Source organism: Mchenga conophoros, linkage group LG6, assembly GCF_057382185.1.
Source record: "Mchenga conophoros isolate Kocher_MC1m ecotype Shallow Benthic linkage group LG6, M_conophoros_male_GT1.1, whole genome shotgun sequence".
Classification (NCBI taxonomy): domain Eukaryota; kingdom Metazoa; phylum Chordata; class Actinopteri; order Cichliformes; family Cichlidae; genus Mchenga; species Mchenga conophoros.
Window position 1 is genome coordinate 6766962 of NC_140531.1, and position 21101 is coordinate 6788062.

A 21101-nucleotide genomic window follows, 5' to 3' on the forward strand; every position below is an offset into this window, starting at 1 on the left:
AAGCTATGGCACAGGCACAGCCCTTCCTTTGTATCAGATGAATGGTGAACTTAATGCACTTTTTATGTGTCAGCTTGTTACCAACTTCACCATCTGCATTTCCAGTTCTGCCCCGCTTGACAGCTAAAGAATGAGACACAGGTTTTACTCCACAACAAAATATAATTTAATGAATTAGCTTTTTACTGTGTCAATCACAAATCTATAATGATGTTAAAAAAAAATAGAGCAAAAGAAAGAAAATGATCCGGTACCCTCCTTTGTGTTGATGTAAGGCATGCAGTCTCCATAGAGCTTTGGACATTGAAGCTACAGGTCATACAGTGAGACACACTGACACTCAGCTACAAATACACACAAAAGCGCTCATTATGTCCACTCTTCTTGGGGCCCAATAAACATTTATTGTTTGCACATACAATGAGTAGAAGTGGTATAAATCACAACACCAAAAGTTTAATAGTTTACGAATAGCAATAGGATGGGCTAACACTTCTCTGGGGATTTTTCTACCTTGTCCACTCTTGAGGAATAATGGTATGGTGATGCAGGAATATTTGAATATGTGAATTACACTGACAGTTACACAGAAAGGGGTTAGTAGACAAACACGTTGTGTGAGCATGTAGCACACAAAATGAGGGAGATTTTAACAGCCGTGACTCTTGCATTCAAACCTTTGCAACGAGCCCTTTTGGAACTGGTTTTTCTCAACCAAAGGAGCCTGTAAAAACAATCGGCTTCATTCAGCTTCAAGAAGGTCCTTCATATGGGAAGTTACATTGACGTGTTGCTGCTGTAACTTTCATATAAAAAGTGCAGACATTTACTTGTGTCTATGGTGCAAAAATCTTGATGACCTCTGGGATTCAAATTGGCCCGAGCTATATAAATACAATTATATATCTGGCTTCATATAAAAATAAAACTAGTAGTACACAAATATTGCACACCTAAGGGAGTTTAGATTTGTCAGGTTATTGACAAGCTATTGAGGAAAATGTACAAACACGGAAATAATAAACCATCTGGTGCAGTATAAATAAATATTTAGATACTGAGTTTTAATTCTCTGCATGCAGTATATCTCTCTGGCTGTAGGTGGACCAAGTTGGGCACAGGTGGAGTCACGGCTGCCAAGGGGAAATGGATGTAGGCTGTGCGGTGCGTGAAGGTCATGGTGGAGCAGCAGGTAGTTCTTGTGGACAATTGGGACAGAGCTGCTCAGTGTTGCTGGGCATCCAGCTCCCTCTGGCGGCAGCCCACAGCAGTGATGAGGGCAGCTCCCTTACCGCTGCCGTCCTCAGACAGCAGGAAGTTGACATCACATTTGGGGGCGAGTTCCTTCACAGTTTGTTGGAAGATCCGAGAAAAACTGAAGAAAAGAGAGCAAGAGGAAACTGTGGTTATGAGGCAGCTTGCTACTGAACTTGAAATGACAGTTGCTTTCCAGCATAGGTGACAGACATACATATTATTCAAACTTTACAACTAGAAGCAGCACAGAGTTGTGTGAGGAGGTTCATTCGGGCCTATCGAGAGGGTGTGGACTTGGAGGTAAAAGAGGTCCTCTGGATTTTTATTGGTGCAGTTATCTCCTAATTTGTAACCCCAGTTACAAGAGTCCATCAGTAGTCCCCTCGACAAACAACCAAATGAAGATGTTAGCCTTGAGGTACTTTTTCAGAAAATTATCTTTTATATAAAAAACTGGTATAGTTGTAATTTGTCCTCACAAAGAATCACAAGTGGTAGCAGATCAAAGTGTTTTAAGGCTAAGAGATGTAGACAGATTGTACATTTAGTTGATTTATAACATACTAATACTTGGCTATTTATGGGTTGTAATATGTTTATTACAGTTTCTGCTGTTTTTATTCTGGACATCTGCAAACGTACAAATTGCTTTATCTTTTCAATGTCTAACATGCATTATTTAATGTCAAAAAAGACCAGTATATTTGTTGACTATAGGTCCTTCAGCACTTTTTGAATGTTTTTCCATCCTAGTGACTGAATAAATAATTCAGTGCTACTGTAAGGCCAGTGAGTTTGGTAATCTTGGGTAATTCTTTGCAGACTGATGAAATACAGTAACATTTTAAAATGAACGGGTCTCCTTTCACACAAACATGCCCTCTATTGTGTTCCTATCCCAGCTCTTACTGTGGGTGCAGCTTGTAGAGTGTGCCATCCACACCCACTGTAACATCCAGGTGGTCCAGTCTTCTGTTCTCACGGATCTTGTCCACCACTGCAGCCATTCCAGCTCCGCACAGTTGAGCTGCTCGGCGGGACACTGTGCCGCACACCTCCTTGACGATAATACTGTCATCACAGGTGCTGTCGAGCCCCAGCTGCTGCAGGATCGCTCTGACCTGCAGCAAGGCCAGACGATCGCTGTGGAGAGAGGTGGGAGGGGGGAGAGTCAGAGGTCAGCCAACAGCAGGAGAGTCATTGGATACCTCACAGCTGTTCCCAGAGACTAAGGTAGGCTTAAACAGCACATAAGCTCAAGTGCTCACATCCCCCTTCCTTCATCATTCCTAGGTGTGGTGACTCATTAAAAACTGCTTTTTGCTGAATACTTCAGCTTAATCCCATGTTTTCATGCTGGTATACTATTAATTTCCCAGCATTTTGCATGTTTAAGCCGCAGGCTTTATATAAACACAGATACTTTACAGTACTACTAACTCTTTCTAGCTTTCTGGTATTCACCATTTTCTTCTTAACTTCCGTTTTCATTTATTTCGCTACAGTATGAAAATTAGTCTGCATCAGACAAATTACTTTTTTAACCTCTGTATGGTTATGCAGGTATTCTGTAGGGGCAGAACATTAAAAACTGTCCCACACAATAATATTGTAGCTAAAAAACTCAGTACAAACTAAGTGCATTTTTTGTCTGAGGTGTATTATAGACTACTTCTTATGTGCTATTAGCTTTATCTGATATTCTGATCTTCTAAATTCACAAGATAGATAATATATAATATTCTGTAAAAGTCAGTGGAGCCTATGCCTGCTAGGAGGTGTATAAAGCAAACAGTGTTCTGTGTAAAGTTATATAAGTTATATAATTAAATTTTATACTTTTGTAGTTATTAAATGCAAAATACTTCTGGTGCTAAACTTTTATTTGAATTAACTTGTGATGTTTGATAAGAGTGGTAAATGTAAATGTACCGAACTCACTTTTCTGTCTCCTGGCTTGACATCTGTGCGCAACTTTGTAAACTTTACACATTTGTCAGAATATCCATGTCATAGCATAGATCACCTAGAGCATAACAGGTGGCTGCATTCAGTAACAGTTCTATGAGAGAAGAAACTGATCTTTTTTTATTTAAGCAACTGATCCCTCTAATGTTGAAAATCAGTCCAAACCGGCAGTGGTTGAAGACTGTAACCACAACTTATGTGCTCTTTATCTTCTAATTGAAGAAATTGAATGTTGTGTTTGAATTGAATGCTCAAAAACATAGTTGGGGTGAATTTTACCTTTAAATAGGACAGACTATTTTTTAGACGCCACAATTCTGTAATGTCTGCTCCTGGATAAACAGTTTGTATATAATGATTGTTTGATAGCATTAAAACAGCCCTAACCAATAATTGCAAAAAAAATAATGTTAGTGTGAAATGATTCACCCACCTTTCTATCTGTGACAGAAACTTTGTCTCAAAGATGCCCCTGGTCTTAAGTGTCTCTGAGATTTGTCCCCGGAACAGGAAGCCACGCTTGGTCAGATCAATCAAAATCTGCCGTACAATCTCACCAAGATACATTCCACTGCACATCTTCTCATATCTGTGATGCAAAAGAATTAACACAGCTGTGTCAGTAAGCTGTAAAGATGCTCTCTTAACTAGAGATACCATTTGTTTTCTTTTTTTCCCTTTAAATATATTTTTCTGTTTGCTCTTTGATCCAGTATTACTGAACAGGCCAAGATGTTGAGGGGAGAGTATAGCACTGTGGCAGGTGTTGCTATTTTGTTATTTGTGAACTAGTTGGGTACTAGCTGCATCCTAACCTTTGTTTGCCTTCGTTGAGTGAGTTCTCATCCACTGCCTGGTCGTATGTTGTCCTGATGTCATCCAGACAGCCATTGTCTCCAAATGCCCCCCACTCCATATTGACACACATCCGACCCTCGGTACCCGGCACTATCTCAATGTTCTTCATTTCTTCCATATAACAAGCATTGCTGCCCGTTCCTGAGTGTATACACAGCCAGGGCTGTTACATCTAAAAAGAACTACCAAATTTCTTTTCTAACTGTAGATTAGTATTGGGCTAAGGTGCAAAATAACACAAAAGTAGTTTTGCTTAATAAAATAAATACATAAACATATCATTTTGTTGTATGAATATTTACTTACATCTTTCATACCTTGCAAGATAATTGTAGAAAAAATATTTTTGTTATAGGTTGTGTGTCACTCACCTGCGATCAGTCCCACCTCACATGTGGGCTCCTCATATGCACAGGTCATCATCGTCCCCACTGTGTCATTCACTATGGCTACCACATCCAGCTCAAACTCCTACAAACATCACAAGAATTATTATTTACACATCAAAGTACAACAATATTACATGCACGTATAATGCAGTAAGAACTTGTGTATGCTTTCCATGTTATAGACAAATTTCAATTAAAAAAATCTGTCGTGCAAAAAATCAGTTGTGTCCAGAATGCCCAGAATATATTCATTACATTTTTAATTCACATACTCATGATACTGAAGTGTTTACATCCGGTTACTTATATTAATAGCCATATAGATTTTTTTCCCTGCAGTCTAAAGAAAAGCAGGTAGCTGCTGTTGCTTAAGACTTTTCCAAGATGATGTTAAAGCAGCGTTAAGTCCATGTTTTTCACTAAACATTGCTGGATGGTTGTTTTGACAGATGAATCAATATCACACCTGGCAACATCTTAAATGCCACACTGAGCACAATGCGGTTAACCCACACTCCTAGACAGGCGAAAAAACAAACTACACAAGCAGTTTCAAAGAGCTGTAAGGTTCAGGAGCTCTGCCAGACCTCTGCTCTTAGCTGCATGTCTTCTGGGTGTTATTGCATGCTATAAGGACAGTAAACAGGTCCAGGCTCGTACCGCTTTACCTGTTAGTTAATGATTTACCTTTGGTTAATACTTACTGGATTCTCCATCTAAAAAAATAAAATTAATATGTGAAACCGAAAAGTGGCAACATGTGGATATTAGGAATTTTCTAGATATAACAGTGACACTCAACTGTATTCATAAAAATGTAATTTATTAGAGAGAGTAATTAGTCATATTTGTTGTTCTGTTGTAGGTTTATACAGTACGAGGTGGGGTTAAGTGCGTTTATGCTGAAACTGCAAAATTGCAGTTCACAGCAAAGATGCCTGTATGCTGGGATTAGCAGCTATGTGGTCATGTGACGTGGATGGTGAGTGAATATATGATGTGCAATCTTCTTTACTACTAAGGATTTACTATAAGGTTTTTAATGAGGTGGTCTGTTAGGTTACATATCCAGATTCTTTCCCTTCCTTATTCTGTAATGTTTTTATGAAACAAAGTTTAAATTATGAGATTTTAAACGACCAAAATAACAAAAGTTCTCTAAATAGTGGGTAGATAAGTGAATATAAAAAAAAACAGTTAAGCTCTAAAATAGCTGAATTTCATTATTTAAAAGACACTGCTTTGAGGGGCTCATTGAAGGCAAGCATTTATTTGCTCAGAGTGCTGTCAGTCAGAACCTGGACAGCACTTTTAACCCTCGGATGGTCATAGTCAAAAAAGGGTTATGTCTTTTAGGGTATATTTTGACTAAATGATGCATATTTTTTAGTAGCAAACTTTTCACAATAATGGCATCTTTGGGCTTTCTGTCAAATCCAGTGGATTAACTAGTGTTCGTGTTGTTGTGACCAAACTGGTCTGTGATTACCTCTTTCCTTTTGATTGCTTCCCGAAGAAGCTCCACTACATCTTCACCCTCACAGTCTGTGGCCTTGAAGCCTTTGGTCCATGTTACAAGGATGCCCTGAAGATAACAAAACAATAAGTAATGATTTAAATTATAATAATGTTTAATTTGACTGAATAACATTTCACAATTCTCTAAACATGACAGAAAAACGACTTATTAACCAAGTATGTGTCCATTACATGTGTATGTTACATTGTACATTATGCTTTGCCTTCTTGGTAATTTGGTTGTAGCTGGATTGAAAGCAACGTAAAGTTTTTGCTTTGAGGAAAAAGGGAACATACTGCATCCAGGCTGGTCTGATGGCAGGGGAACGAAAAAGTGAAACCCAGTGGGAGTCGAGCACTTTTCATTCCCATGTAGTCCAGGAAATCAGAGATGCAGTGCACAATGTGATCAAAAAGCTGGAAAGAGACATCATATAGAAAGAAAAGGTCAGGACTGCTAATGGCTTTTGGTGGGTTTTTTTTCATGTGAGTTACAAAGATTCTTTATGGCACCAATGCAGGTTTGGATTTGGATAGTTGCATGTTTCAAATGGATTTTGTTGTAGCTAGAAATTAAGATGGAAAAGAGAAGAAATTGCTATAAATGTCTATAAATGTTTAATCTGTTTTCATGGAATAAGCAGTTTTTAAAGACTGAGAATTATTTAAACATGATTATTGTTCCTGTTTCCTGCAACAAATACGCAAAACTGATCGGTACCTCTTCCCCTGTGCCCTGCATGACTTCTATGGGAATGGCATAGATTTTGTTATGCATCTCCACTGATCGTCTTTTCCCACTGCGAATCTTGACCAGAAGCACGCGGAAGTTCGTTCCGCCAAGGTCCAGAGCAAGGAAATCACCATTTTCTGTTAAAAAAAGCCAAAGAAATGAGCATGAGAAGGCACAAAACATATTTCTACAACCACTGAATAAGTTTTATCTGTTGTACTGGTTATAATTTAGAATAAATATTGTTCTCTCTATGGTTAAAAAACTTGAAAATAGCAATTATATTTGACTGCCAGGTACAGAGAATTAGGGACAAAATATAAGGCACAGAATTATTGGCTTTTAAATCTTAAAGTATTTGTCTAAATGTTAACCTTCATGTATTAATTGCCATTAGGCATCACAGATAAGTAGTGCTAGTTTATCAAGGTGAGGCCAACGTTTACTCGTGTGTGCTTCTGTGTCTGGTAATTCACCTATTTTCAGAAAACCTTTTGAAAGAAACACATAGATCTAGGAAACGTCAGCTGTGTCTTCAGTCAGCATAAACTGACCATTTGTACTGTTACTGGTTATTGGATTGTGAAAATCCTTTCATGCAGATCCATAAAGTCCACCTCATACACTAAAAGCAGTGCTTGTGCTGGGTAAACATGTCCAGCTGTTGGGTTTTTAAATATCTGAAGCCTGTTGTTTGACTCCTTGTGCCATGAACTTTACTCAAGCTTTTTGTGTTAGCACAAGCGCTGCTTTCATTATTACCAAAAACCAAACATATAGTGACTGATTGTTTCATGATACATTATGTAGTTTAGTAGTTACTTTGAGATGACATATAGACTCGCTTTAATTATTGATAATGCTGTTTTTATTGTGGTAAATAATGCAACTGTTTGTTTCACCAAACACTGATATTGTATTTTATAAGCACGTAATAATTTTACCTGATGCAATGGTGGCCTTATTACAGGTAATACACTCCTGAGTATAACACATGGTTTCACTATAGACCACACGAAACACTTTAGTATCAAAGGATATTGATATTTCCATCTGCATTACTTTCCTTTGGCCTTCATATATGACATAGACAGGCGTGAATGATTGACTTGGACCTGAGCTAACAAAAAAACGAATCTATGTATGTCTCATTTTAATTACCTGTTCCGTCCGGTGTGCTTCGAACAAAGGTGGGCAACATTTTGACTGTAGCGTCCTTGTGGCTGTCCTTCTTCAGGCCTCTTTCAATCTCCACCTTCATCCTTTTCTTTACCTCTAACAACTGATTTTTGCTCAACCGGAATTCTGCCAAAGTCTGCTGAATGTGGCGCGCCTGCTCAGTTAAACGGTATGCCACTGCTGTCACCATGGCCGCTCCTTTCCCACTCCCGCTTTCGGACAGCAGGAAACGGACATCTGAGTCTGGGACTAAGCGACGCACAGTTTTGTGCAGACGACGGGCATATCTGTTCAGAGAGCAAAAGAATTCCTCGTGAGTCTTCAAGTGAGTATTAGAATGTGTCAAAATCTATTTTTCATCAGAATTATGTATTCAGGCTGCAGAAATATATAAAACACTACACAATTACAGGATAACTGTGACTTAGGATTTTAGGAATTCACAATGCAGCAGATCTGAACTTCCACACAGACCAAAACCTGGAGTTTTTCATTTAGGACTGAATCTGAAGCCACTCAAAGAATTATCTGGCGTACATCCTTTCTATGCTGCATAGGTCTTTTTGGAGTGCATAATATCCAAACTAAATGTGCGTCTCTGGAAAGCGCCCTTTAGTCCCCATTTTATGGCCTACTCACTGAGGGTGCATCTTGTACAGGGATCCATCAATGCCGACAGTGGTACGAAGCCGCACAACTCCTTTATTCTCTTTTAGGCGACAAAGAATGGCTCCCAGAGTTGCAGATATTAGATTAGCTGAGCGGAAGGATACGATGGTGCACACGTGCTGCACAGCCAGACAGTCTTCATCTGAGGGCTCCACTCCAAGCCTTGTCAGGATTTCCATGCACTTCTTCAGTCCTTCCTTAGTCCTAAAATTACAAGTATTGTACATTAAAAAGGTCTTAACTCTTCTGTTGAAAAATGGAAGTGGAAAAACTATTTTATTCCTTCATGTCTCACTTTTCAATTGCAGATACATGTTTCGTCTCAATCTTTCCTCTCGTCAGGAGCTCGGGGGTTATTCGTCCCTCAAACAGCAGCCCCTCTTTGGCCATCTTGACCAGGATGAGACGTACCAGTTCTCCCATGTACATGCCACTGGCCATCTTTTCAAACCTAATCAGAAAGAAACACAACAGTGTTTTCATATAAGGTATCACAGCTACAATTTCTATTCATCTAAATTACAGTCCACTGCAGACTAGAATGCTTTTTTTCAACTGTAATCTTAAGGGACAAAGCTATATTTTATCTATAGTGGTGTGTGTACAGTAACTTCACAATGTGTAACAACAAAGAGAACTAGTCCCAAAGAAGTTAAGCATACTGGTATACTTTTGTGTATTATATGCAGTTCGTTTACTGTTTGGCTGCACAACTTAAAAAACTAACTTGCATTGTACTTATCGTAGTCTACAGTAAGTAAACTTACTGAAAGATATTTAAACTTTCAAAACCTTCTTTAGTTTAAAAAAAAAAAGAAAGGAATTTTACAATTGTTTTCCTGGGTTGATCGATCCTCTGTCAATCTCACGGTCAAACTCTGTGCGGATGTCCTCTAGGGACCCATTATCCCCAAAAGCACCCCATTCAGTGTTGATGCACATCCGGCCTTCATCTCCTTCCACCAGGTCAATGTGACGCAGTTCCTCCATGTAGCAGGCATTTGTTCCTGTTCCTGAAAGGATGCACAACTGACATAACTCTTATTTCACTTCAAAGCAGAATGCAGTGTGCTATTTAGCTTATTTGGCGCCCCCACATGTAGAACTGTGTACACGCTTCTGTACAGTGCTCAGGACCTCGTGTGATTTTTGCCCAAGCTTGGACGAGAGACATTATTTTTGCTTGATTTTTGCCCTTCTGGGTTAGAACTTTAATATAAAAATGTATTCTCAACATCCTGGGATGGTTTGAAGTACTGATAAAGTACACTTGGTTACTAAAACCTGTTGGCTTTAAGGTGCTAAATACCTTTTCCAAAGCCTGGGGAAAGGATCTATTTGTTTAAAAGGGGCATATCAAATCATGTGAAATGCAAGATATTTTTCCCCCTACTTTAAAAGTGTCATTGGCTCAGGCATTTGTATTTGCCTAATGCAGTGGTAAAAATCCGTTTTTACCTATAATGATTCCCACTTCACAGCGCTGATCGTCAAATCCACAAGTCATCATAGTGCCAGTGGTGTCATTCACCACTGCCATGATGTCTGCTTGGTAGTCCTGGGAAAACAAGGTTATGTTTAACTCAAAACAAAATGGAAAAAAAGAGCCACCTGGCAGATGTCTTATCCATGTTTGCAAATGAAATCCACAGACAAAAACCTACCCCTCGTTTCTTGATAGCTTTGTTTAGAAGCTTCACAACGTCCATGCCTTCTACACCACTGGCTTTAAACTTCTTTGTCCATGTTAGTAAGACAGCCTGAAAAACAAGACTAACTTTAATTTACTATAAGACGGGCAAAGACAATCTCAAATATATGTCCATCGCTATTTCAGTCACGGCATCGCCAAACACATTATCTATAATATATTAACACAATAATATGATACTTTAATATAAATACAATACATACAATAAAATATAATGCATTGATGAATTTACACTGTTACATTCTATGGGCTTTATTGAGCTATTGATCTAAAACTATTAACAAAAGAAACAAGCCACACATGTTGAGATTGTAGTGATGACGTGTTTAATGAGCACAGTGAGTGGTACAGTTATCCTTTAAACTGGAAGTGTTTACCTCATCTAGTTTGGTTTGGGCACATGGGAAAGAGAACGTGAATCCCACAGGAAGTTTTTTATCCTTGATTTTTTGTTTCTCCATGAAGTCACCGAGGCAATCTGCAACATGGTCAAAGAGCTGCAGACACACAAAAAAGACATTTTTAAGAATTTCAAGGTGATGTAACTACATTTTGGCGCAAATGTAACATTTTCTTTATCATTTTAAGTTAATGCATCCTTAAAGTACAATTTCCAGTTTACATAAATATCCCTGAAACTTTACTTAGAAAATGCTTCAACAAATATGTAAAGAACATAAAAGATTCTGCAGACAGTTAAAAGCCTTTCTGTAAACCATGCATATTTTAGAAATCATCATGAGATCCTGGAAAGATAGCTGATATCTACCCATATTGACATGACTTGTGACTTAGCATGTTTTTAAACTATTTTTTTTCTTTTTTCTTTTTAGTCATTGGATTAATTGTATACTTGCATGAAATTGTTTTTAAAAAAAATCACACCAATGAAGACTGTTTACAGAGTTGTATATTATACAATAAGTCACAATCTAAATGTACGTCTTTGTTAACAAACCTGTGATATATCACATTACATTTCTTCTGACCAGCTGTCCATTCAGCATTTCACTAAACAGCATCTGTCTTGTTCTGTCTGTGTAAGTCATGGCCTAAACCAATCACACCGCCGCAGACAGTCATTCATGTTTTGGTTATCATGTTACAACACGGCCGCCAGCTGTCTGTCCTGTGTAGGCCAGTGTAGGTTCTGACGTTGCTCTTATTATTCCCAAGTGTCACAAAGATCATTTTACACAAACTGAATGTTGAGTCGGCCTTCCTATAACTGCTTTGTGTGGTGTGTAGACAGTAATGTTGAATATTCTTAATTAAGTGTGATTACGATACATCGGTGTGACAAGGATTACAGCATGAGAACAACATGTCTGATTGCTTCTTAGCTATGTTTTCACAGAGGAATGGCTCAATAAGAAGAATACAACAAGAATGTTTAGTACATTTAAAAATGGTAGAAATATATTTTTGGTTACCTGTGCCCCACTCCCATGGGTAATGTCATCAGGGGTCTCATAGATCTGGCTCTCCATCTGAACTGGTTGCTTCTTGTCTTGTGTCACTTTGACACGCAGGATCCGAAAGTTCGACCCTCCAAGGTCCAGAGCTATGAAGTCCCCCTTTTCTGTCAGGTTGAGAGTGTGGTCACACATTAGTCTTTTTGAGTTTTGTGATTTTTTTTCAATTGCAATTCATGACAGACAGTTGCAACTAGTCCTCCCCCTGGTGTATTCCAACCACACACACACACACACACACACACACACACACACACACACAACAAAAAACAGACGATTTTCCCCATATTATGTATATTTTGGATCATACCTGAATACCAGAAGTCAACTCATAGGTGGCCCAAAGACTGCACTTAGGGCTACCAGGGTCAAATGTGAGTTTTGGGTAGATTTATGTTTTGCATTTTGTTTTTTGACAGTTTTTACAAGCAAAGGGAGTGAAAATGTGTTTCTTTTTTAAGAAATGTAATATAATATCCTAATTTTAATTTAGGGCAGATTAGAAATTAATGAATGTTTGATACTTTATTAAAGCTGTCACTGCTAATTCTCTCTAAGGCCATCAGTATTCCCAAGCTTGGCATGTCACTAAAAGAGAAAAGGAGCTTTACAGGCATCCACCACAAAGCACATGCTGTTAGTAGTAGCATCAACAAAAGACAATGTTTGGAATAATACTCCCCTCTTGGCCAAAAGTACAAAGATCTATATCAACATTTCTCAACAAAGACACGAGGAACATATCCTCAGGTTTATTTTCCTTACTCCCTACTTATGGTTGGAATGCTGCCTGTCCTTAGAATCAAATATATAAAGAAACCCACCGAATAAAATAAAAAAAAGAAAGGAAAGAAAAGAAAAGTAAAGCATAATGTCAACAAATAGCCCCTCTGATTAAAAAATGTGAAGTTTGTTCTGAAATGAATACACAGACCTATATGTGCAATATTACAGGTAATTACATAAATTTATTCTTCTTGAAATCTGACACTGGATAAGAACAGAACATGTGGATGTAAATTTACTATTGCTGGAATCAGAGTTGTAACCTTTAAGTAAAGAAGTTCAGCTGCCCTCCAACAAAACACTGTTCAGTCGTGCCATGACTGTAATGTTTGCTGCCTTGAGCTATTAATCCTCTTGACCTGACTGGAATGAGATGGGTGTCTGGGCTGGACATACAAGTGTTAGTGATTTGCCGCAGAGCATTTGCTGTTTTATAACCCATGTCGTTGTATATTCTCAGTGCTAGCATGCAAATGTCCTGATGCTGTTTCGTTTAATTAATGCAAAAATTCTTAACTAAGCTCGTCAAAACTAGTGTTGTAATCTAATCACTGATAAAAGAAGGCTTTATCTGTGGCATGGCTGGTGTCTGTAGTACTGGCAAAAAAAAAGAAACATAATATGGTTTACAGTTTTTAAATTATTATTTTCGAGAGATTTGATTCTATTTGATTCTATCTGCCATTTGATTCTAAAATACCTTTTAATTATTCCATTTCCATAAATGTGTTTTAGTAATAAAAGATAGTGAAAACAGAATCCGTGAGATTTAGGATGAAGACCCTAAGCTGGTCTGTCTACATTTGTATCTCTCATTAGCTTTTACACCAAGTATAATCTTATTACACAGTAAAACTTACAGTCTGAGCTGTTCATTTGTGAATTTTCTTTCCAGAGAAAAAAGTCAAGACAGAGGAATGGGATTAATTTTCACTTATCCCTCTTATCATGACAACCAACCTTGCCAACATGTTTGTCACTACTGTCATTATATGGATTTAAAATGTTTATTTATTTATTTATTTTGCCATCACCATAGCTTCAACTTCGCACTTTGCTTCATCCCTGTCACCTCATGTTGAAACCCTAGGCTATATATAGTGCGAGAAGGCAGGAATGTCCGGCTGCCTTGTTCGGACATCAGTCTGCAGGAAAACTAAGATATACCTGAAGTATATTTCTGCATTTTTGTTTCTCATTTTTCGACTTGAATACAAGAATAAAACCAAAAACAGCAGAAAGACATTCAAATATTTAGTCATCAATTCTACTTTTTGAGGTTTGTTTCCCAGTAAATGATCTTTTATCATCTGTAATAATCTGACTGTCAAAGTATCCTGAATATACATTCTGTTCCTCTATTATTTTATCAGTATAGCCCCAAAATATAAGAAAAGTAACATCTTAAACTAGTTGCATGGTCTTACTAAAGGCCTTTTGCTGGTTACAGGCCAGTCCTCAGACTAGTAAAGAAAAATATTTGACACAAAGATATGATTGGATTAGACGAGCCTATGAGGATTCTGTTTCAGGTAAGTTAAATGTAACATTATGAGGTTTTCTTCTGCTTGTACGTTACACTGAGTGATGAGGCTGTGTGGACTGTTTGGCCTCAGGCCTAAAACAATAGTAATCTATTTAGCTTGAACCCAGAGCACAAACACAAAGAGGCTTATGTGACAATTTTAACATCAGCACATTCTTTACAGTCAGACAGAAACAAATACATCCTTCAACGAGTATGGATGAAATTTTGTCATCAGTGTGTGAATAGGAGGTATTAATGATGCTGCTTCTTCTGCATAATAGTGGAAATGCTCCTTTATTTTTGAACCATTTTGACTTCTAAAATGCAGAATTATTTTTGAGCTTTGTGATATTTTTTATATTGTTAAAATATTTTTACAAATTTTTAAGCATTTTTAAGTTTTAAAGGCTTAAACCCATGTGTTTGACCTCATTAAGTGAACTGCCAATGACTTTGGGCATTTGGGGGCACTGTTGGGCACTTACACAATTAAGGAGAATATTTTTGAGCTGATCAGAGCACTTTTCTCAATAATCTGTGATTTCTGTGAGACTCTTAATACACACTCTACCTGATCCATCAGGAATGGACCTGACGAACGTGGGCAGCATCTTCACGGTGGCAGTGGGGTTGGTGTCACGTTCAAGCCCATTCTCCATTTCCCTGCGGAACCTGTTCATGATGTCCTTAAGCGTCTCATCGGAGAACCGCATGGAGTACAGGTACTTATCGATCTGAAGAATAGGTGCACAGAGAAGTTGTTAGGGACGTTTTATGCTTGCTAAACATCTGTGAGACACTAATATTTTGCAACCTGAGCACATATCAATTAACATGAATTAAACACATGTAAACACTGCCTACTAGTATTGTCGTGGTTTAAACACAACAATGGGGGTTTCCTGGGATGGATTTTATAATGGGTTTGTGTCATTTGAATTAGTTAACGGCATGGCAGGAGTTCTAGGACATGGGCAAAAATCAATAAACAGGGAGCAAAGAGCCTGAAGTTGGACACTTGAATCCATGTACTAGTCAGCATAACATTTTGATACAATTAAATTATCAACAAAACATTTTTTAATAATAGCTACATTATATGGTTACATCACAGTTAACACATCTAATGAATGAAATGTTTGTTGGGAGGATTTACAGAGGACAGTTTTTGTTATTGTTATATAATCACAGTGCATGCCATGGGGCACCCCACACGCCTGAAACCTGCTCTGTGCCACGAGACAGTCCACACATTTGTTACCCATCAAGCTACTCTGTCACATTATTAATATTAGCCTCTCCAAAATGTCACCTGATTTGTAGAGTTTGTCTACAAGAGTAATGAAACATGTCTGTAACTTTTTTTAAAATACAGTAACTTTGATGTTTGTCTATATATACTTTATAAAGTAACATATTGATTTTTTTCATGGCCAATCTTCTTAATGTTGTATGTAAATGCAGTTAATTCGTATAGTTATTCACTCTTAGTTTTCCTGACACTTATAATATGGCATCTATTATCAGTCTCTTTCTTATGTTATTTAACTGCATCTGTGTGATGCCTTCTTTTGTCATGTTTTTGTATCAAACTTTTTCAGAATTCTTACGGATTTAAATTAAATTTTGTTTGTTTGCCTGATCCTTTGATGCTTAATCAAAGAATACTAGTAAGACCAAAGGTCTACACACTAAGGCTACCCCGCTACTACAACACTTGGATAACAGATAGTAAATCTAGCTGCCACTAAATTTGACTCCTTATCTTGATATGGTTACAGTGTCGGTGTCCCCTGCAGGATGTGCATGGTTTAAGAGCTTTCATCCTTTCAAGGATTGTTTTTACCCCAGTAGTTCCAGTAACCTACTTCAGCAGTGGCACGTGTTGCTACTGCACTGTGATATCACACATGACGTCATGAGTATTTGACCCCACCCCCACTTACACTGACTGCCCTCACCCGTATCCCCTATTCCCTGGGGATATCTTACCAGTTTGTTCAGTCACGAATTCGCTGTGAACACAGAGTCCGTTTATATGGGCAGCTAGAAGCTGTAATCAGGCTCAGATTTCACTGATGGCAACGTCTATGAGCTGCTAAAAAATTTAAATGTGTTTTCACGATGGACTAAAAGAGGAATGAAATTAAGAAGGCAACAGTGCAATGGGATAGAACATCTGTGAAACAGTAAAAATGAATGACTGGGAAAAGAAAGACACTGACAGTCGGGGACAAAATCGTGGATCTTGGAGATCTTGACTTTTGCCAACAACCCCTCATAGACACCTGTCTGCTTCAGATGCCATAGCAACCAGTGCTCCGTAAAAGCTCAGTGATGGAGCTTTCACCACGATCAATGACCACAGCCCTGCTCAAGGACATCTGTGTCAAATACTGCTAACAAACTGAAAATGCACCATATCAATATTAAACACCATGCTGGCTTTCTCCTCCCGTAACTCCCAAATGGTGCATCCTCTTCTCCCAACACGATAAACCCCAAAGATTCGATCCCAGCATGCAGCCACTGTTCGCCGGTGTCTGTGGGTACACGCTAGGCTGCTGTGATATAACAAAGCTCTGAAGTCTAATATAAAAGGACCACCATAACAGTTTAAAGCTGCTGTCGCTCACCTTTTTGAGTTGATCATCCTTCAACTCGGTGAAGTAGTAGGCCAGAAGCTGAGCCGCTATCATCCTGTCTGCGTGTCCTTCGGGAGCTGTCACTTACTACGAGGTGGTTTGACAGTGAAGAAGAAGGGAAAAGAAGATTGTTCAGTTTCCCCTCACGCTGATCCCGCTTTATCCTGAAGTAGAAGCAAAAGCAGGCCTTGCCTGAGCACTGTGTCAAGGCAAGGTAAAAAGGAAAAAGTCTGGTGAAACAAATGTGCAGCAGCGGCCCTGCCTGCTAGTCTGCGACAGGCACACACACATACACACACAAACACACACACAGGCTGGGTTTGGCCGTGCCTCCTCCCTCTGAGCTGCTAGCTCCCTGTTAGCTCTGAGGAGATGTAACAGCTCGGCACAGGAATGGTGGTTCTGTTTTGCCCTGCCCCCACTGAGCACTCCCATTGGCTGAACCCAGGACATGGAAGCAAAGGAAAGAGTGGGGAGCAAATTGGAGGAGGGGGCAACAGGGGAGTGCAAATGGGAGTGGGGGCACGGGAGTTGTGAGCTGAATGAGGAAGCGGCTTACGCACGATAACTGGCCACTCTCCTCCATAGACTTCCCCGAGTTTGCACGTCTCCATGTTTCCACGGCTACAGGAGGTGGACGTGCAGAGAGGCAGGGCAGCCACATGATGATGTCACTACTGCAATACACTGAGCACCAACTGCAGCCTGAAGCACATCACATTCATGCTGCAACATCCAAGCATCTTCTCATAGCTCCACACATGCAGCAGCACCGTTGGAGAGTCAGACTTGTGACTGATGGCTTCTTATCTCTGCAGCACACACCCCACCCACTGCAACACAGAAGCTAGAGATATAGCTTTAAAGCTAAGTGTCATTCCTGACCTTGAGAGGACATTTCTTAATGGAAGGCAACCTGCACACATTATGTACCTATAAATCCACGAATCAGCGTTTTTAATTAAAAAACAACAACTAAAAACAAAAAGTGACAAAGAATATAAAAAGTCAGGACGACTCATCCAAAGACAAGAAGTAAAAACATTTGTTTCCAGGTTGCAGTCACATTAATTGATATTTTGAAAATGTGTTTTATATTTTTTTTAAAATCTATTCTTACATGGGCTTAAAATGTGTCTTTAGCTATAGCCAGCACATGTTTCGAGCCCCCACCCCTCTTTGACTGCTGATGAGGCTTCAGCATTGCTATACATAGTCAGGGACAGCTCCTCTGCCCCCTGTGGCTCTATTACGTCACCACGCTCTGCGTAAAATGAACCATGTCTCCTGACTCAGTGACGCCTAAAGCTTGTGACGTCTTTATTATATCCCCCCCCCCCCCCCCCCCCTTAACCATTGTGATTTAGGACTTCCCTCTTTGATTTTCCTCTAGTCTACACACAGTCCCCCTCCTCTTGTGTTCCATCTTTAGCAGCCTGCAACCTAAAGAATGGTTTCCCGGTGCCGCCTTTCCCCACTGTGAAACAGAAGCTCAGAAAGGAGAGAGGAAAAAGGGGGAGGGCTTAATATTCATTCACTCCCCTCTGAGGAAGACTATCCGGCTGGTGTCATGGCTGCTTCAGGGTGACCTTTCCTGGTGACCTAAATGTTGTGCTCTTTATAATGAAGTAACGCATGCTTAAGCAGGACTTCTTTTTTTTAAATTGTTTACAGTTTCTTTATGTAACCACATGTTTATTTGAATATTAAGGACTCATTTTTTCTCATTTAAGTATTTTCCTCAACACGCGACCCTTTTAATATGTTATGCTTGATATGTTTATCGGTATACTTAAACTTTGCTGTTACTGAAGTTGAGAGTTCATCATTCATCCACGAATCCATTTTCAATCTGCTGCAGTATATATGTGCTTGTTGTTTGTAAAGGCACACAAGATTCCTGTCTGTCAGAGGAATATCCTTTGGGAAGCTTAAATGTCCTCAGTAAATCTGTTATAGAAATAGATTTGACTATTCCCTGCTGTAGAGTACACCCAGCACAGACACACGCACACACAGGCAGGTATAGCCAACTCCCACGTTTATTGATATATTTGTATTTTGACAGCTGACTCAGTCGCACCGTCTGACAGCTCGAGCCCAGCTGATCTCTCTTGGCCGCTCCTCCTCGTCTCACTATAAACACAGCGGAGGAGACCATCATTAGTCCATAAACAATATCAGCTGTTCTTACCGGCCTCGCGGCGCCGCCCCGTTGAGCCTTCCGCTCCACTCCTCCCCTGCAGCTGCGCCCGGGGCCACGCCTCCGCCACACACCCCCACCGCCCGTTCGAGGCCGGGGAGCCGTCCGGCCGAGCCAACTCCCCCCCCCCCGCGAGCGAGAGAGGAAATCGGCCACTGCCATCTGCGCCCCCGGCCTATGGATCACCTTGAACTTAAAGGGCTGCAACGCCAGATACCACCGGGTGATCCGGGCGTTGGCATCCTTCATGCGGTGGAGCCACTGCAGCGGGGCGTGGTCCGAACAGAGGGTGAATGAGCGTCCCAGGAGGTAATAGCGCAGGGAGCCGACCGCCCACCGGATGGCCAGGCACTCCTTCTCCACGGTGCTGTACCGGCGCTCGCGCTCTGCTAGCTTCCGGCTGATGTATAGGACAGGGCGGTCGGCCCCTCTTACCTGCTGGGACAAAACGGCTCCCAGCCCTCTGTCCGAGGCGTCAGTCTGCAGAACAAAAGGGAGGGAAAAGTTAGGAGTGTGAAGCAGCGGCTCCCCACAGAGAGCCTTTTTCACCTGCACAAACGCCGCCTGGCACGGCCCCGTCCACTGGACCAGATCCGGGGCACCCTTTCGAGTGAGATCGGTCAGGGGGCTGGTTAGCTGCGCAAACCCCGGCACAAAGCGACGATAGTAACCCGCCAACCCCAAGAACCGTCTCACCTCCTTTGTCGTCCTGGGGCGCGGGCAGGATGCGATAGCCGCCGTCTTCTCCACCTGTGGACGCACCTGCCCGCCCCCCAGGTGGTACCCCAGATACTGCACCTCCCTCCGTCCAACCGCGCACTTCTTCGGATTGGCCATGAGCCCCGCCCCCCTCAGGGACTCCAGGACCGCGGCCACCCGCAGCACATGCTCCGCCCAGGTGTCACTGTGGATGATCACGTCATCCAGGTAGGCGGCAGCGTACGCTGCGTGCGGACGCAGTACCCGGTCCATGAGACGCTGGAAAGTGGCCGGGGCCCCGAACAGGCCGAACGGAAGTGTCACGAACTGGTACAAACCGTACGGAGTGGAGAAGGCCGTTTTCTCCCTGGCCTCGGCAGACAAGGGAATCTGCCAATAGCCCTTGGTTAAGTCCAGTGTCGTGAAAAAGCGGGCCGTGCCTAACCGGTCCAGGAGCTCGTCGACCCGAGGCATGGGGTAGGCATCAAAGCGTGACACTTCGTTCACCCTGCGATAGTCGACACAGAACCGTATAGACCCATCCTTCTTCGCCACCAGAACGATGGGGCTACACCAGGCGCTGTGCGACTCTTCTATTACTCCCATCCTCAGCATTTCCGCCAATTCCCTCTGCACGATTTTTCGCTTGTGCTCCGGGAGCCTGTAGGGCCGTGAACGCACCGTCACGCCAGGCTGCGTCACGAAATGGTGCTCGATGAGGGACGTCCGGCCGGGCAGGGGGGAGAACACGTCCGCAAAACGCTGTTGCAACGCGACAACATCCGCTCTCTGGGCCTGTGTGAGATGGTCATCACAAGGGAGGGAGGCGGGAATGATAGAATTTGGCACCTCCGGCCCCAACTCATCTCTCTCCTTCACCAAGCTCACCAGAGAAGCGGTTTCAACCTCTCGCCACAGTTTGAGGAGATTGAGGTGATAAATCTGCGTGGCTCCTCCCCTGTCCGACCGAGCGACCTCATAGTCCACGTCCCCGACTCGCCGTGTGACCACAAAGGGTCCTTGCCACTTGGCGAGCAACTTCGAGCTGGAAGTAGGGAGTAACACAAGCACTTTATCTCCCGGTGAGAATTGCCTGAGCCTAGCCCCTCTGTCATACAGGCGTTGCTGACGCTGCTGAGCCTGGAGCAAATTCTCCCGTGACAACCTCCCCAAAGTGTGGAGTTTTGCTCTCAGGTCCAACACGTACTGAATCTCATTTTTGGCGGGGCTCGGACCGTCCTCCCAGCTTTCTTTAATCAGGTCGAGCACCCCACGTGGCCTCCTGCCGAACAGCAGTTCAAAGGGAGAAAATCCCGTGGAGGCCTGGGGCACCTCCCGCACTGCGAATAACAGAGGGTCTAGCCAGTGATCCCAATTGCGTTCATCCTCGTTAATGAACTTCCGAATCATGGACTTTAAAGTCTTATTCAGCCGCTCCACCAGCCCGTCAGTCTGAGGGTGGTAGACGCTGGTCCGAATAGAT

General features: G+C 41.4%; 1 protein-coding gene across 1 annotated transcript; it reads right to left on the minus strand.

Moving 5' to 3' along the window:
- Positions 1-142: 142 nt before the first annotated feature.
- On the minus strand, positions 143-17082 carry LOC146571988 (hexokinase-1-like). Its single transcript, XM_085276016.1, has 18 exons — positions 16708-17082; positions 14643-14805; positions 11716-11864; positions 10660-10779; positions 10236-10331; positions 10030-10129; positions 9401-9584; positions 8867-9022; positions 8542-8775; positions 7885-8189; positions 6712-6860; positions 6288-6407; positions 5962-6057; positions 4455-4554; positions 4041-4224; positions 3659-3814; positions 2167-2400; positions 143-1375 (listed from the first exon to the last, which is right to left on the minus strand). Exons 1-18 carry the CDS (start codon positions 16768-16770, stop codon positions 1225-1227), a joined length of 2760 nt encoding a protein of 919 aa, XP_085132142.1. The 5' UTR covers positions 16771-17082; the 3' UTR covers positions 143-1224.
- Between the last annotated feature and the right edge of the window lie 4019 nt (positions 17083-21101).